This window comes from Patiria miniata, unplaced genomic scaffold (assembly GCF_015706575.1).
Source record: "Patiria miniata isolate m_02_andy unplaced genomic scaffold, ASM1570657v1 HiC_scaffold_1, whole genome shotgun sequence".
In the NCBI taxonomy this organism is placed as follows: Eukaryota; Metazoa; Echinodermata; class Asteroidea; order Valvatida; family Asterinidae; genus Patiria; species Patiria miniata.
Window position 1 is genome coordinate 530,833 of NW_024037047.1, and position 16,732 is coordinate 547,564.

The 16,732-nt window shown below is 40.3% G+C and overlaps 2 protein-coding genes across 2 annotated transcripts in view; one reads left to right on the forward strand and one right to left on the reverse strand.

Annotated features, from left to right (window-relative positions):
- Positions 1 to 3,468, reverse strand: part of LOC119733783 (probable tubulin polyglutamylase TTLL1) — a 42,982-nt gene extending 39,514 nt beyond the window's left edge. The window contains exon 1 of the mRNA XM_038207185.1: positions 3,250 to 3,468. Within this exon, the coding sequence (XP_038063113.1) occupies positions 3,250 to 3,365 (116 nt within the window). The 5' untranslated portion in view covers positions 3,366 to 3,468. The remainder of the gene's footprint in view (positions 1 to 3,249) is intronic.
- Positions 3,469 to 3,864: 396 nt separating this feature from the next.
- LOC119733863 (transmembrane protein 41B-like) lies at positions 3,865 to 16,028 on the forward strand. The gene is made up of 7 exons (XM_038207256.1): positions 3,865 to 3,970; positions 5,476 to 5,620; positions 8,483 to 8,611; positions 10,119 to 10,212; positions 13,068 to 13,172; positions 13,862 to 14,000; positions 15,430 to 16,028. The coding sequence occupies exons 1-7, from the start codon at positions 3,892 to 3,894 to the stop codon at positions 15,597 to 15,599; spliced, it is 861 nt and encodes a 286-aa protein (XP_038063184.1). The 5' UTR covers positions 3,865 to 3,891; the 3' UTR covers positions 15,600 to 16,028.
- Positions 16,029 to 16,732: the final 704 nt, after the last annotated feature.

Sequence of the window (16,732 nt, forward strand, 5' to 3'; positions counted from 1 at the left end):
AGTTGTTTGGACGAGTTGTGGTTCTCGAAAAAGCTGCAAAAAAAGTAATATTTTCTGAGGCAAACGTGCCAGTATATTGCCTAGTCCAAAACTCTGCAAGCATAATAATAATAATTTGGGAGGCTAATCATCCTTACTCGCAGCTGATAATATGCTGAATTGCGAAGGACGCGGCTACAACATGGTCGGGCCGCTGGCACGTAAAGGCGCCTATGGCTGCCGGCCACATCGACCTCGTGGCACAGGAGAGAACCAACGCACAACTCTACTCACATGCGATCCGCGGCCAGGATTCGAACCGTGGTTGTCTTGGTGAGAGGCGAGCGCTTTACGCACAAGCCACCCATGCAACCAATACCAGCAGCAAAGCAATTTGCGCTTCCCGAACATGCACATTTTAGACGGGCATTGTACTAGTGACAACAACAAGGCTAAAATGCCAGCTAACGTAGTGTATTATTTCTGCACTATTTCCTCAATTATTTTTTCCAGGCGTGAGGCAGGGCGACGTACTGTCTCCTCTACTTTTTGGGTTAGCCATTGTCTTTGCCATGAAAACAGCTGTTATGATAAAGACAATAGAGGTCTAACCCTAGTGCCTAGAAGCTCCAGGTATCCTGCAGTTAAGCTAGCTGACTTGGACTATGCTGATGACATAGGTCTCCTCAAGGAATCCGATGTTGAGATGGCAAAGACAACTGAGGCCATTCGCGTTACTGCAGGGAAACTCGGCCTCAAGATGAGCTACAAAAAGACTGAAGTCATGCCTATCAGGAGAGCTGGTAACACTAACCCAGTAGTCCCTCTTGGCAATGAAGGTTTCATCAAGGTAGTCAACCACTTCAAATATCTTGGCACTATCAGGCACTTTGTCGTTGTCAGCAGAAGTCTGGAACATGTCACCAGGTATTGGAGCGAGGTCTTTTGCAGCCATTTTCAAGAACCAGGGGGGAATCCCATCTGGACCTGTGGCTTTAGATGCATCGCTGTCATTCAGCAGCTTTTCAACTCCAGTAGTGATATTCAGGTGTGGTATAAGGCAGGGTGCCGGGCAGGTGTGAAAGTGGGGCTGTCGTCTTCTTTGGTGAATACACTTTGGAAATGTTTGCAGAACTGGGCTGCTCGTGTCATCTTTAAGTTGGATCGCCGTCATGATGCCATGCCTCTTCTAAGATCGCTTCATTGGTTACCAATTAAACAGAGGATTGTGTTTAAGATTCTTTTATTTGTATACAAATTCTTTCATAATCAGGCCCCAGAGTATTTTAATGAGTGTCTTGAGCTGTATCGACCTTTGCGTACTAATCTTCGCTCCAATGCAGATCCATCTCGGCTAACTTTTCCCAGGACTCGTAGTAAGGCAGGAGATCGTACATTCACTGTTACAGCAGCTAAGGAGTGGAATGAACTTCCCTCCTATATTAAATCTGCTCCATCAGTGGATGTGTTTAAGAAGATCCTCAAAACATACCTCTTTCCCAATTGATGTATTATTGTTGTTTTGTTTGTATAATGTTTAATGATTTGTTGTTATATTGCTCATTACTACTGTAATCGCTGTGATATAGTTATACTATGAATAGCGTACCTAAATGCATAATAATAATAATAATAATAATAATAATGTTGGAGAATTTCCGCCTTCTCCTTATTGTGCCACTAACAGTCTTGTCCTTTTTCAGGTCAGTGAGGTCACCAACACCAATGTCTTCTTGTCTTAGGTTCTTTATGTAAGACCAGAATGCTTTGGGCTTCTCTCTGACGGTAGACTCCAGAAATTCATTTACAAACTCGGCTTTGGCTGTTCTTAGAGATACATGTAAGCTCCCTTCTGGCTGAACAGTAGATACTCCAGTCCTGGCCAGACTTAATCTTCTTGGCACGGTTGTAAAGCTAGCTGCTTTTGTCTGCACTAGCTACATGTATGCAGGGCTCTGCTAAACCAAGGAAGGTTGGATGGCCCTTGAGCTCGTCATACGGCTGGGAACAAATTTTCCCATGGCTTCCAACCAAGATACAACTTTTGATGCATCCCACTTCTGCTTGGCGCTGGAAGTAGTAAGCTTGTCAAAGTACAGGGTGGAAAATTGCTGGATGTGATCACTTATCACCGTCGTGTCCGCCTTATTCACAAGGAAATTCTTCTGCTCAACTTTGCGCTTTCTGCTGGGTCTCCGATCCAGTTCCACTAAAAATGCATCATAATCGGAAATACCATCTGTAACAGTTACATTTTTGACAATGTTCGTGTTATTGGTGAATACCAAGTCAAGAATGTTGTCACATTCTCCTATACGCCTGGTTAGTTTGGAGCCTCCTAATTGGCTCGTCTGAGGCCACCCGCGATATGCACTATGAAGACGGTGTCTTTGGTCAGTTCCCAGATTATGCAGACCAAAAGACTCAGACGTCACGCCAACAACGCTTTGTGTATGTGCACGTTAAAACGTAGACTGCAGCTTCGGTATGGAAATGGCAATGTTTTCATCACTTTTTTTCGCACTATCGGGATCGATTCAACCCTTATATTTTAAGCTTGAGTATGTCAAGAAGTACTACTGCTGAGCATAGTCTTGGGGTACAAATATACAGCCGCAGCTCCAAAACTCAACTCTACTTTTTTGGGTCGTTGATTATTCGTGGAGTTTTATACAGCATGTTCGCACTGACATGGTTAATATGCCTTTAACTATGGGTACTACGTGTAAAACTAACAATACCCATAGTTCTAGGGGTAAGCTAGCCCCATAAATGTGGCCTATTTACTGGACTGCCTCCGTAAACATAGGCCACACATCCACATGTACAAAAACGCGTCGACTTTGCCAAATTTTGATTTTCACATTTAGGCTTAGTTTGTAGGATTCTTTTGCTTTAGAAGCATACTCACCCTCTTTATAGGCTAATCAGAAAGTGCTGCCTTTTTCAGATGTCTAATTTTTGTGAAATTTCATGATGAAATTTTGATACGCAAACGTGTAAAAATGAATCTGGAAATTTCACGAAAAATAGGCCTATACATCTGAAAAAGGCAGCACTTTCTGATTAGCCTATAAAGAGGGTGAGTATGCTTCTAAAGCAAAAAAACCCTACAAAGTAGTAAGTGCGAGTAGGAGCGCTGGTCTAATTTGTGCCAATACTACTAGAGGGCGCACTGTGCACGATGGAAATTCTGCACGATCCGTGTCTCGGGCCAAGACTAGGCAAGGTTTCCAAACCAGCCAACTTGCTCAGCTCAGCTCAGCTCACCAATAAAAATTCCAATCTTCTTCGGGTGAAACTTGTACCCATCCTCGCTTTTCAAAGTTTCCCATTAGGACAGTTTTGTCCTGGTCAGTCGCGAATTTTACTACTCGCCCAGACATTTTGCAAAAGTTTGAACAAAATGTCTTAAAATGCCCCCGAAAATCTACATCGTTGCTTAGCAAAAGACTCGTCGCCCTGTCAAATTCTGGGACAATAATTGTTAAAGTTAATAATTTATTTCTTAACAAATTTAATAGTATTTGTATACTAATGTTCAGATTGTTTAAATTAAATTAATGAATGAAATGTTTTTTAAATGTTAATTTATTGTTGAAAAGTTATAATTTAAGAAGTTGAAAACAATATTTTTTTTATTTGTTTAATAAAACTTGTTTTATCTAAAATTTGTTCTGCTAATTTTAAATCCATCGACTTTAAGGAGCGTATGACAGCAACAGTATCCGAAAATTTGTTCAGCGACACGGTTTCCTTTAAAAAGCGTTGAAAGCGCCCTCTGAAGTCAGATTGCAAAAGATACTGGGATACTTCTTCTGTTGTCATACCTTTGGTTTATGTGTTATAAATTATGTATTTATATTGCCGGTCTATCATGTCTATATTGCACGCTCGTTTACACACACGAAGATGTCGTCGACGTCGTTGCGGTCAGGGTTTAAAAGGCCCCCTTTGAGGGAATCCCATGTAAATAATTCAGTGAAAGTTGGTAAGTATGAAGATCAAATGTATATTAAAGTTTTACCTAACTTTGGTCATAATCAAATAAACAGGTGTGACAATTGGCCTCTGTAATATTTCCGGAAAAAAATGATGATTCACGTCATTGTGACTTTTGTGTGACTTGTGTTCATGGTCTTTGTGATTGCAACACGTACATAGCGCCACCACTGACGCCTCCAGCAGTGACTTCCTTGATCATGTGGGGAGTTCAGCACTAAGTTATGGGATTTTTTCTTGATACTGGATATTTTGCCGGAGGTAATGACGGCAAACTAACGATTACTAAAGGTTTGCCGGCGGCAATCCATATCAACAGAGAGCGCTGTACTCTTTAAAATAGGGCTGAATTATAAGATGTATTGAATTCCCATCAAAAGTTGTGTACCATGTTTGGTGTAGTGGTTAAGCAAAGGCTCTACTAGGCGGGATGACTCGGGTTCGATTCCGACCGCACCACATTTTAAAGTTTTTTTTCTCATCCCCAAATAAATAAGAATATTCTTCTTTTATTATTTTAACATGTCTCAAACATTTTTTGCAGAGTTTACATTTTCTTTTTCAGATTTGTGGCTCTGGAGGATTTTTTTTAAAAGGGAAATAAAGTCCGAAATTATAAAATGGTCTGAATCCCATCTTGTGAATACGAGGTAACAACGATAATTTTGGCATGGAGCCAGACTAAAACTTGTCACCGGAAAATGTTTAAGTACAACAAAAAACCAGTAACTGCGCATGTTCAGTGCACATCCGGCAAACTAAAGTTTACTAAAGGTTTGCCGTCTCCGGCAAAATATACACTGCCTTTTTTCTTACAACCCTAGAAAATTTGGTATCACTGGAAAGAGGAGCAAACGACAAAATCAATAACGTTTAATCATGAGCATCAATGAAAATATTCTGCGATGGTGTTGTGTATGGCACCTGTTTTGTTTTGATCAAATATGACATTTTCAACCGTAGTAAATTGAAGCAGACTTCTCATTTCTCTCGATATAATGACACCTTTTTTTGTAATTTGTGAACAGTTTCTTGGGGTAGAAATTACGATTTTCCTACGCGGTTTACGTTTGGTGCAGTGCGATTCAGCGCTCCTTACATGGTACAATGTAGGTCAAATAATTGAAAAGTGGATTTTGTTCCCTTAATACTAATAGGAACCGGGCCCGTAGATGCACGATCGCCAAACATTTTGTGATTTTTAGTGTCAAAATATTATTATTTAACACCTTTATTCTTTAAATTTTCCCACAAAATTCCAAACTTATCAAAGTGTTACAAATTATAGGAATCGTTATAAAATAAGCAATAGTTTGATTTTTGAATCAGCTTTTGAATATCTCTCATTACAAAAAAGTTATGACTTTTTTTCCTTAAACACCACACGATTGTCGGACATGTCCGAGCCATGTCTGGGCCCACACCGCAATTTTCCCAAGTTTTTTTTTAATATTCATTGATATATTCGTTTTATTTCCTCTTCACCTTTCACAGATGAAGCTGATGCAACCAAGAACATGCCTGAAGATGATGCTGATCGAAACAAAACCACAAGATCGTTCATCATACTAGCGTTGATATTCCTATCAGCGTTGTGTGTCATGGTCTTCGTGTATTTCAGCTTTCCACATTTAGAACCGTATGTAACCAGTGAATTTCTAGGCCAAGTAAAACAAAAAATTAGTTTCTACTTACAGGTACTTACAGGTCCTCTTCTGATGAAAGGCCTTGTGTTGCCTCTAGTATCAGATCTTCATAAAAACTAGATTTGAATTATGTTGTACGCACGCCTAGTGTGGAGGTAGATACTGGGGTGTCTATATCATATTTAAAGGGATGTGAAGCCCACATCTTATCCAATCTGCCCTCAAAGGACTGTGTACTAGGAGCTGAAACCACAACTTCTGGGAGGCTATTCCATGTGTCAGTACATCGATGCACAAAGGAGTACTTTCTGACATCCAACCTTGTCCGGACCTTGTTTATCTTATACCGATGGCCTCTGGTCACACTAGAGCTTAGGGGGATGAAATTGGAGACTTCGTTGTCATACTTTTTCCGCTAAGTATTTTGTACATTTCTATCATATCTCCTCGTATGCGCCGATAGGCCAAGGTTGGTAGTTTGAGATGTTTTAGCCTTCCCTCGTATGACATGTCCTTGAGTCCTGGGATAAGTTTGGTTGCTCGTCGCTGTACATTCTCCATTTCGATTATATGTTTCTTGTGACGTCGTGCCCAGACTTGGTTGGCATACTCGAGATGTGGTCTCACCAGAGCTTTATACAACAACAGGAAACTATCCTCATCCAAATGGTCGTACGTTCTTCTAATTAAACCCATGATCTAGTCTGAGCTTTTTGAAAAAAATGAAGGAGGCGCCCCTTTTTTTCTCTCAAGATGGCGGATGGATTCTTCCATTTTCTCCACTCTGATCTTTTGTTGATACAAAATTGTATCCAAAAGAGACAGTTTTGTTGAAAGCAAATTAAAAAAAAAATGTATTGACAAAATTTGCAAAATCTATTAACAATTGTATGAATAAATTTTAAAAAAATTGAAGGCCGGCTGGAAAGGGAAGCGCCGGGGACAAGAAACTGGTCTATATTTTTATTTGGCCTAAATTGATTACAGATATGCAGAAATGTGACTTGAGTGATAACCATTCCGTGCTTTTCGTTTCACTCTCCCATAAAATTGACTTTCCCAACTATCTCAATAGCCTGACATTTTAATTTCTCGGTTGCCATTTGTACCGGTAGGTGTATTTTTCCTTAACCACTATTGTATTGCTAGAAAACAAAAGCATTTGTGAAAGTCTCTATTAATTTGTGTTTCAAAATCCTGACACAGAAATAAGTTGATATCAATATTGGGTTTTTCTTTTCACAGATGTATTTTACCAAAATGGTTAAACACTGTATACTCAGTGTTACGAGAAAAGAAGCCCTTAGACAACACATAGTGCACATGTAGTATTTAAAAAAAAATATCGGTGAAGAGGAAGACCCAATATTGAATTTACATCCCCCAGATTCAAACCCATCCGTTAAACTTGCTATGCAAACATACATTCTCTGCAAAGTTGTTCAATCAATCAAGTGACTGTTTTTAAGAGTTCCCAGCCTACATAAAGCAGGATTGACTGGCTGTGACTGATTATGCAGAGTTGTAACGAGTCACTGATTTTTGTGACGCGAGTCGAGTCGAGTCATTTTAAAGAAGTGACTCGAGTCGAGTCGAGTCATTAGGTCAACAAGGTCGAGTCGAGTCGAGTCGAGTCACAGAGTGTGGTCGAGTCGAGTCGAGTCGAGTCAAGTATTTAGCTCGAGTCAATTCGAGTCACAAATATTTGAACACTAAATTACAATAAAAAGCAACAAACACAAGAGAGAGAAAGAATACAAGGCACCAGTCTATTACGGAAATCCAAAGACATTAAGTATGCTGTATGGTACCCAACCAACAGTTTCCATTGCTAGCTCACGTCACAGATAAGAAGATGTGAAACTTCGGTCTTATAACCAGTTTGGCTTCGGGTCTAGATTTTGTTGTTCGCTGATCGCTGACAACGTTAAAACCTAATTGCATTATACAAAACTGTTTCTGATTATTTAAAGGTGGGCCCGTCCGTATCCATTTTTTTGTGTGAAATCGGGACATGAATTTAGCCAGCGTTCCACCAAGAACTTCAAAATCGCCCGAAACCAATGATGAAACCACGGATTGAGAAATGCGTTTTAAGTCTGGTTCCGGGTTTAGCATTACATGCTATAGAACCACAAGGTGGGAGTCCGCGACACGGTGTATGTTTGTTGTTTCATTATGGAGGCAGGAAACAGACTGCCGCTGTATATAAAGGTACATTATTCGCGAACATTAACGTGACGTGAACAAAAACTGGCAACGCGAACGGCGCAGCGTAAGTCATTGCAAATATTTTTCGCAAGTAAGTTTTGCTTTTATTTTGGGACTCGAGTCTTATTAGCCTTCCTCGAGTCGAGTCGAGTCATTCTGATGAGGGACTCGAGTCGAGTCGAGTCATTTGCTCGCAGTGACTCGAGTCGAGTCGAGTCATTTACCCGTCGGGACTCGAGTCGAGTCGAGTCGCCAAAAAATGTGACTCGAGTCGGACTCGAGTCGAGTCATTGACTCGAGTCATTACAACTCTGTGATTATGTAACTTGATACAGCTATGCTTTGACTGTAGGTTGCCTGATTTTGTCAGGTGACTGAATTTGACTAGTCAATGTGCTTGATTGAAATATGATATGACAGTTGGTGACTAGGCTGCATAAAGGGCATGGTTGGAAAGTGGATGGAATTTTTGACTGTCTGTGACTGTTAAAACAGTAGATGGGTTATAATAGTGAATCTGCATGGAATTGAAAACGCTATAAGAAAGGAAAATTTTCTCTGCCATTCTATTATTGAGTCTTGCAAGTTTTCAATTTGGTTTGTTACAAATATGTTTATGTTGTTCAACCTCGTATTTTGTGCAGGGATGAAGTGCAATATCTGAAGCTACCCAGAGATATAGAAGACGCCAAAGCCCTGGGAAGGGTCCTGTCTCGGTACAGCAAGACCAACTACATTACTGTCATGGTGGCATTCTTCATGACCTATATATTGTATCCTTTAACACATTAACTTAAAAGACTTAAACCCCTAGGAATTTGGACTCCAATTGGACATTTCAGAGTCACCCAAAACTACAATTATTTGGAGTGTCACATGCACAAGAAGTTTGAACTCAGAGAAATCATCGACGATGCACACACTCTTGTTGTATTACACTCTCGAGGACAATGCTTTGTGTTTTCCTTTGTCCCTGTAATATAACACTCACCCATAGACTAAGCACACAGACCTACTACAGAGGACCGTTTCCAACAAAAGACCCAATTCCCAAGGACTGAAAGGATCTGTTGGTCTCTCTTTGTGATCTGTCCTCGGGGGGATATGTAGAACACATCCTCTTGACTTGTTCCGTAGTTGTGGAGACTACACATGTGTTGTCCCATGGTACTATACATGTGTTGTCCCATGGTACTATACATGTGTTGTCCTATGTATATGACATGTGTTCTCTCATGGTACTATACATGTACATGTGTTGTCCTATGGTACTATACATGTGTTGTCCTATGGTACTACATGTGTTGTCCCATGGTACTACACATGTGTTGTCCCATGGTACATGTACTATACATGTGTTGTCCCATGGTACTATACATGTGTTGTCCCATGGTACTATACATGTGTTGTCCCATGGTACTATACATGTACATGTGTTGTCCTATGGTATTACACATGTGTTGTCCCATGGCACTATACATGTGTTGTCCCATGGTACTATACATGTACATGTGTTGTCCTATGGCACTACACATGTGTTGTACCATGGTACTATACATGTGTTGTCCTATGGTACTATACATGTGTTGTCTCATGGTACTATACATGTGTTGTCCTATGGTACTATACATGTGTTGTCCTATGGTACTATACATGTGTTGTCTCATGGTACTACACATGTGTTGTCCCATGGTACTATACATGTGTTGTCCTATGGTACTATACATGTGTTGTCCTATGGTACTATACATGTGTTGTCCCATGGTACTATACATGTGTTGTCCCATGGTACTATACATGTGTTGTCCCATGGTACTATACATGTGTTGTCCCATGGTACTATACATGTGTTGTCCCATGGTACTATACAGGTGTTGTCCCATGGTACTATACATGTGTTGTCTCATGGTACTATACATGTACATGTGTTGTCCTAGGGTACTATACATGTGTTGTCCCATGGTACTAGTATGAGGATCCAAGACACTGTGGGGACTGCAGAAAGTCCCCATAACTCGGTCCTAATTTGCCTAACAATAAAATACTTCCCCATAACATGGTGACGGCCCGCCCGCCATGCCATGACGCCTATTGTTAGGCATGTTTTCCACCAGTGTGCACTGCGCCGCACATTGTTGAGCTGAGGGAGGCTGTTAGTGCAGCATTGTGCGGTGCAGTGAAGCGGGTCGCAGCGCGCCATTAAAATTTGAATAAGAAATACAGACCTGAAGCCTGTTTCTGATGTATTTCTGTTTTCCTGAGCTATATTTTCTTTCTCAGCTTACAGACATTTGCAATTCCTGGGTCTATATTCCTCAGTATTCTGTCAGGCTTTTTGTTTCCTTTTCCTCTAGCATTGCTATTGGTTTGTCTGGTAAGTTATTCATGGTTACTACATTCAAAAATAATTAATAGTAAGAAAGTAGAATTACTCTAAAAATGTTTAAAATGTATTGTACACATTTGTCCGAAAGTCATCAAAATTTAGTGCATTTGCTTGTTTCTTAAAAAGACTTTTAAAAGCTTTGAGGCTCAGAAATTCCACATAATGTCTTATATTTACAGAGACAATGTTGAAAAACCCTTTTTGTTTACATCGAACGGAGCAGCAAGTTTTTGCCTCATAGTTATTTATCATTTCTGGTAATGAAACTAAGGATTCCTTAAAAGTGCCCTAGGCACTGTTGCTCGCAAGCCTGAAGAAACCTGTTGAGAGGAGACAATGAGTAGCAATTACAGTTTTAGAGGTGGGAGAAAACCCCCAGAATGATTGGAAAAACCCAGGGAATCAGGTAGGGACTGAAAACTCAATCCACATATTGGCCAGACGGGATTCGAACCCAGGTTAGTGCTGCTACGCCAGCAATGAATAACGGTTTCAAATTTGATATCTCCCTAATTAGCTGTTTCGGTGACACACCGAAACAGCTCTTGTTTTCGTTAAGATTTTTTTTAGCTGTTTCGGTGACACACCGAAACAGCTCTTGTTTTCGTTAAGATTTTTTTTTTAGCTGTTTCGGTGTACACACCGAAACAGCTCTTGTTTTCGTTAAGATTTTTTTTTTTCTTTTTTTTTCTTCTCCTTTTTCAGACTTTTTCTCCATAGGTTTAACACACGTTTCTTCTGGCAGTCCACTTTGCCACTTTTTCAAATCCGATTGATTTCAGACTTGATACATACTTAGACCACCACCCACAGATGGTCCTAGAAGAAATTCGTGACCGTGACCTCATCAGGTGTCAGGTTACGTCACATTAAAGATGCTTTTTTCCCCATATGTTTTGTACACGTTTTAGAACACTCCACTTTGGCCTCTTCGTAAATCCGATCGACCTCAGACTTGATACATTTTTAGACCACCACCCACAGATGGTTCTAGAAGAAATTTGTGATTGTGACGTTATCTGGTGTTGGGTTACGTCACATTAAAGATGTATTTTTCCCCATAGGGTTTGTACACGTTATAAAACACTCCACTTTAGCACTTTTGTAAATCCGATCGACGTCAGACTTGGTACACACTTAGACTACCACCCACAGATGGTCCTAGAAGAAATTTGTGATCGTGATGTCATCAGGTGTTGGGTTACGTCACATTAAAGATGCATTTTTCCCCATAGGGTTTGTACACGTTTTAAAACATTCTACTTTGGCACTTTCGTAAATCCGATCGACATTAGACTTCGTACACACTTCGACTACCACCTACAGATGGTCCTAGAAGAAATTTGTGATCGTGACGTCATCAGGTGTAAGGTTACTTCACATTAAAGATGCATTTTCCCCATAGGTTTTGTACACGTTTTTCTTTAAACCATACACTTTGGCACTTTCGTAAATTTGATCGACTTTATACTTGGTACACACTTAGACCACTATCCATAGATGGTCCTAGAAGAAATTCGTCAACGTTGCGTCATGAGGTGTCAGGTTACATCACATTAAAGATGCATTGTTTCCCTATTGGTTTTGTATACGTTTTTCTTCAAACTGAACTTCGGAAGTTCAAGTCTGATTGGGTTAAAACTTGGTATGCATATTCACATGGAGGTGTTATAGATTGAAATTGAAGTGGCATCATCATCAAATGTCATGTGAAGTCCCTTAAAGGGGCATTTTATTCTTTTATAGGTCTATATATCTACAGAACTAAAATATTCGATTTGGTTGTAACTTGACATGTACATATTTTAATGTGCTGTTATAGATGACATTTATAGTGACATCACTGATTGTTCATCCCCTGCTCAGAGTATTTCAAATATCCGAAACAGCTTGTGTTTGTCCACAAACACATTTCTAGTTTCTTTTTTTTTTTTTTTTTTTTTCTCCTTTTTCAGACTTTTTCTCCATAGGTTTAACACACGTTTCTTCCACCAGTCCACTTTGCCACTTTTTCAAATCCGATTGATTTCAGACTTGATACATACTTAGACCACCACCCACAGATGGTCCTAGAAGAAATTCGTGACCGTGACGTCATCAGGTGTCGGGTTACGTCACATTAAAGATGCATTTTTCCCCATATGTTTTGTACACGATTTAAAACACTCCACTTTGGCCTCTTCGTAATTCCGATCGACCTCAGACTTGATACATACTTAGACCACCACCCACAGATGGTCCTAGAAGAAATTTGAGATTGTGACGTCATCAGGTGTTGGGTTACGTCACATTAAAGATGTATTTTTCCCCATAGGGTCTGTACACGTTATAAAACACTCCACTTTGGCACTTTTGTAAATCCGATCGACCTCAGACTTGATACATACTTAGACCACCACCCACAGATGGTCCTAGAAGAAATTTGTGATCGTGACGTCATCAGGTGTTGGGCTACGTCACATTAAAGATGCATTTTTCCCCATAGGGTTTGTACACGTTTTAAAACATTCTACTTTGGCACTTTTGTAAATCCGATCCACGTTAGACTTGGTACACACTTAGACTACCACCCACAGATGGTCCTAGAAGAAATTCGTGATCGTGACATCATCAGGTGTAAGGTTACTTCACATTAAAGATGTATTTTCCCATAGGTTTTGTACACGTTTTTCTTCAAGTCATACTTAGGCACTATATGTCTGATTGACTTTTCACTTGGCAGATGACATTCGAAGTGACTTCATCAAGTGTTCATCATGTGCACAGAGTATTTTAAATATCCGAAACAGCTTGTGTTTGTCCACAAACACATTTCTAGTTCTTTGTTGTTATTGTTTGTGCAGTGTTCTGCCATTGGTGCGTCCAACTGTTATTTATTGTCCTACCTCGTGGGTGTGCGGCTGGTCATGAAGTACATTCCAGATAGAGTAGAAAGCTGGTCAGCTACGGTAAGTCTGTAACATTCACTTATTCTTTGCACGCAGAAGCAATTGTAACAAAGTGTCTTGCTTAAGGACACAGAGCATGTATTTCCTTGATGGAGTTTTGCTTTTACTTCAATGCCCTTGCAATGAGACCATAATTACGCAAAGCAAGACCGGGTCTTGACCTAGAGATTCTGACCATTCAACGGGTGCCTTTCATAATTATCGGGTCTTCGGTAAGCTGTTGTCAAAGACATCTAATAAAACCTAGACACGACATCTTTTGTGATTTTACGTTGCGTCACGTGGCCTGTAACGAAATGTTACACGGTACGCGAACTTCCTGTGGCTTTGAAAGATCATCACATAATATTTTATATAATGCGCTTAATGCCAACGCCCTCTTGCGCGCTCAAGTCACGCCCACGATGAGCGTTAATGTATTCTATTCGCGCAGCATTTTGCTGACAGTTTTGAGAGCCAAGGTCGTGTTTAGTTTTTATTAGATCTCTATGTCTGTTGTTGTTCGTGCACGGCATCCAAAATTGTCCGACCAGAGACAGAGAGAGGGCCCTGTTGGACAACGGGTGATACCCGGACTAGTGGTTATCAGGCTATAAGACCATTTTCTGCTGCAGCACAAGAACAGTGCAATCTTGACTTCTTTCTTATTTCTTCATCATGTCTTGATTTTGTTTCTGTTTATCAATCAGGTTGCCAAACAGAGACAGCACTTACTCAACTACATCATTTTTCTACGCATCACCCCGTTTCTACCCAACTGGTTTATTAACATCACATCGCCTGTTCTGAAAGTACCCATCACCCCATTTTTTATTGGAACATTCCTAGGTTGGTATTCTTACTTGCGTTTGTCTAGCATATTCCAATTGGGTTTAGACAAATTTTAGGGAGTTTTTGCACATCCTCTAAACTGTACTCCACAGTCTGTGGTGCGCAATGTGATGGAATTAACTTTTAACCAGTTAACGCCGGAGAACATGTTAACATGGTTAACACGGTTAACACGATCAGATTCTGGCATTGTATATTCGCAAAGGCGGCTGACGGGTTAAATCACCAAGCTTTCCCCAAGTCTCCAGCGGCAAATGTGTATACACGTCAGTGGTTCCTATTGGTTTTGTACACATTGTGTGTTAAACTTGAACTTGGCTGCTGAACTTGGCTCAGAGTGTTGCAAAAAACACACACAATGTATTAACCCTAAAGGGGCCGGGGGGGAATCCCCCCCCCCCCTTCAACATTTTCCTCGATAGCCTCTAAAAAAACTTTTTAGCCTCGAGCTTTGCACATCTTTTGATACCAAAAACATAAAAATTGGACCACGGGTTGCCGCGTAGCGAAAAATTTTCCAGCACTACACACCGTGAAAACTGAAATTTCACATATACGTCGTGTACACAGAACAGAATTGCCATTCGTAGATATGAATAATTAATTAGTCATAATTCCAAAACCCTTTGACCTATAGTCATGAAATATCTTGGGTATGTTTAGGAAGAGTTGCTCTATGCGTGTGCGGAGTTTCAAAATTTCGTCACTTGATGGCCGAGATCTTAGGGGGGGCGGAATCCGCCCCCCCCCCCCCCCCCCCCCCCCCAGCTGAGAGATGGTCAAAATAACCCGGCCCCTTTAGGGTTAAGTTGCGGTGAGAATGACTCTCAAGAGTCAGTATACATGTATTTTTGTAGTGTTTGACTTAATTTTACCTGAGTACCCAACCGTTGATGTCAGGAACAGGTTCCAGATTGTGGGATCTGGTATCCTAACCAACTTTACAAATTACTTAGTAACTTCACGGACAATGAAAATGTATGGTTTTGAATGTCATTTGTGGGAAATCTTCAAAATGAAAACCTAGCCACATGGGAAAACGAAACATATTTTCACGTTTATGAAGCTCGCGAAAGTTGCAGTTTACGCCATAAATCTAGAAAACTCACTTGAACCGTACTGTATTGACACACAGATGTGGTAGTATTATTGTGTTAACCTTTATGAACAATCTGAGCAGCAACTTCAGAGATTTGAATTGTGGGGTTGGGTTTCTTTAACGGTATCCGGGTATCCGTGTTTTCTTTTCAATCTGATACCCCGTTCCTGTACTACCCGTAAATGCAAAACTCTACAAGTTTGGCCGATATATCTTGTCTTTTCCAAATATGGTGTTTGTCGGCCAGAAATAATCCCGGCATCAAGTGCTTAAAGTAGACTAATAAGAAAAATGCTAAAATTTTGATATTTTTTATGATTTCCTTAGGAGTGGCACCACCGTCTTTTGTAGCAATCCAAGCGGGAACCACCCTCTACCAGCTCAGTCACTATGGCGACGCTGTGTCTTGGACATCTGTTATTGTCTTGGCCGTTCTGGCTGTCGTGTCCATCCTACCGGTCATATTGAAGAATCGCTTGGGAAAGAAATTTGAATAAATACGAGAAGGAGAGGTTGATAGTATACAAAAAAATGAATGTTTATGAGTGCAATGGTAAGAATAATTTCATGAGGTGGTAGATGGAGTGTTCCATTCCATGAGTCGAAGCCGAGTGGAATGGAACATTCTATCTGTCACCGAATGAAATTATTCTTTCCATTGCATGAATGTGAAATAATCATGTATTTGTTTTATACAACACCTGAATAAATCCTTGTCATCTGATTGGTCAGAACCACAAATACGTAGTGATGTCATCATGTGGGGTCGTCTCCTATCGTGATGGTTCCAAATATTGTCTTGTCCGCCATATTTACCATACGATTTGTACAGGCAATGCAGGTGATTTTCTAGTTGAAACTAGCTTAGGCCAAAAAAAAAAAGTCTCCAGTTTCTGGTATGGAGCTTGCCCCAAAAGTGGTGCGGCGACGCGGCTATTTTTTTTTTTACGTTTTTGTTTCTTCAAATGTCGGCTGATGACTGCAAATGGTGCCCGACTAACTTTAGTGCAAGTATATGGGAGTCCAGAGAGGCCACATAAAGCTTATACTCGATCGTAACCCCATCTAAAAACACGTTAAAATTGTGCAGCAGCAGGATTCCAGTCAAACCAGTGAGTTTGGCGGTTTTGAGACATCATCTTTCATTGAAAACAAACACTTTTTCATTTTGCCGACGCACATGGCTATGGCGACGCGCGTGCATTCCAGAAACCGGAGACTTTTTTTTTTGTGGCCTAAATATCGCTACGTAAGTCCAGGTTTGTGTCGAAATATCACCCCAGGTAATGCGTGACCACTAAGCGTACACAATGTATGATGTAACCACCTCTACGGTGTATTATGTGTTCATGTAATGGAACTTTTATTTACCGTGGAAATAGAATTTCTTTTCTTTTTTCGGTGCGGCCGGATAATTCAATGACATGTGAACAACAACCTACCAGTCAAATGACGGGGATTTATTCAGCTGTTGTATAATACGTAATATTGGTCTGTTTATGGTAAGAATTAGATGTTAATTTAAGGGTACAATTAGTTTGTCAAAAATGCAGGGAAACATGTTTTATACTCGCCAGTTTATTTATAATGCACATTACCTTAATGAGTAGATTACTGCAATTTGTCACCG

Coding starts and splice junctions, on each gene's coding strand:
- LOC119733863 (XM_038207256.1), top strand. CDS start 3,892: ATGTCGTCGACGTCGTTGCGGTCAGGGTTTAAAAGGCCCCCTTTGAGG. Junction 5,621..8,482: donor AGCTTTCCACATTTAGAACC/GTATGTAACCAG, acceptor TATTTTGTGCAG/GGATGAAGTGCAATATCTGA. Junction 8,612..10,118: donor TTCTTCATGACCTATATATT/GTATCCTTTAAC, acceptor TTTCTTTCTCAG/CTTACAGACATTTGCAATTC.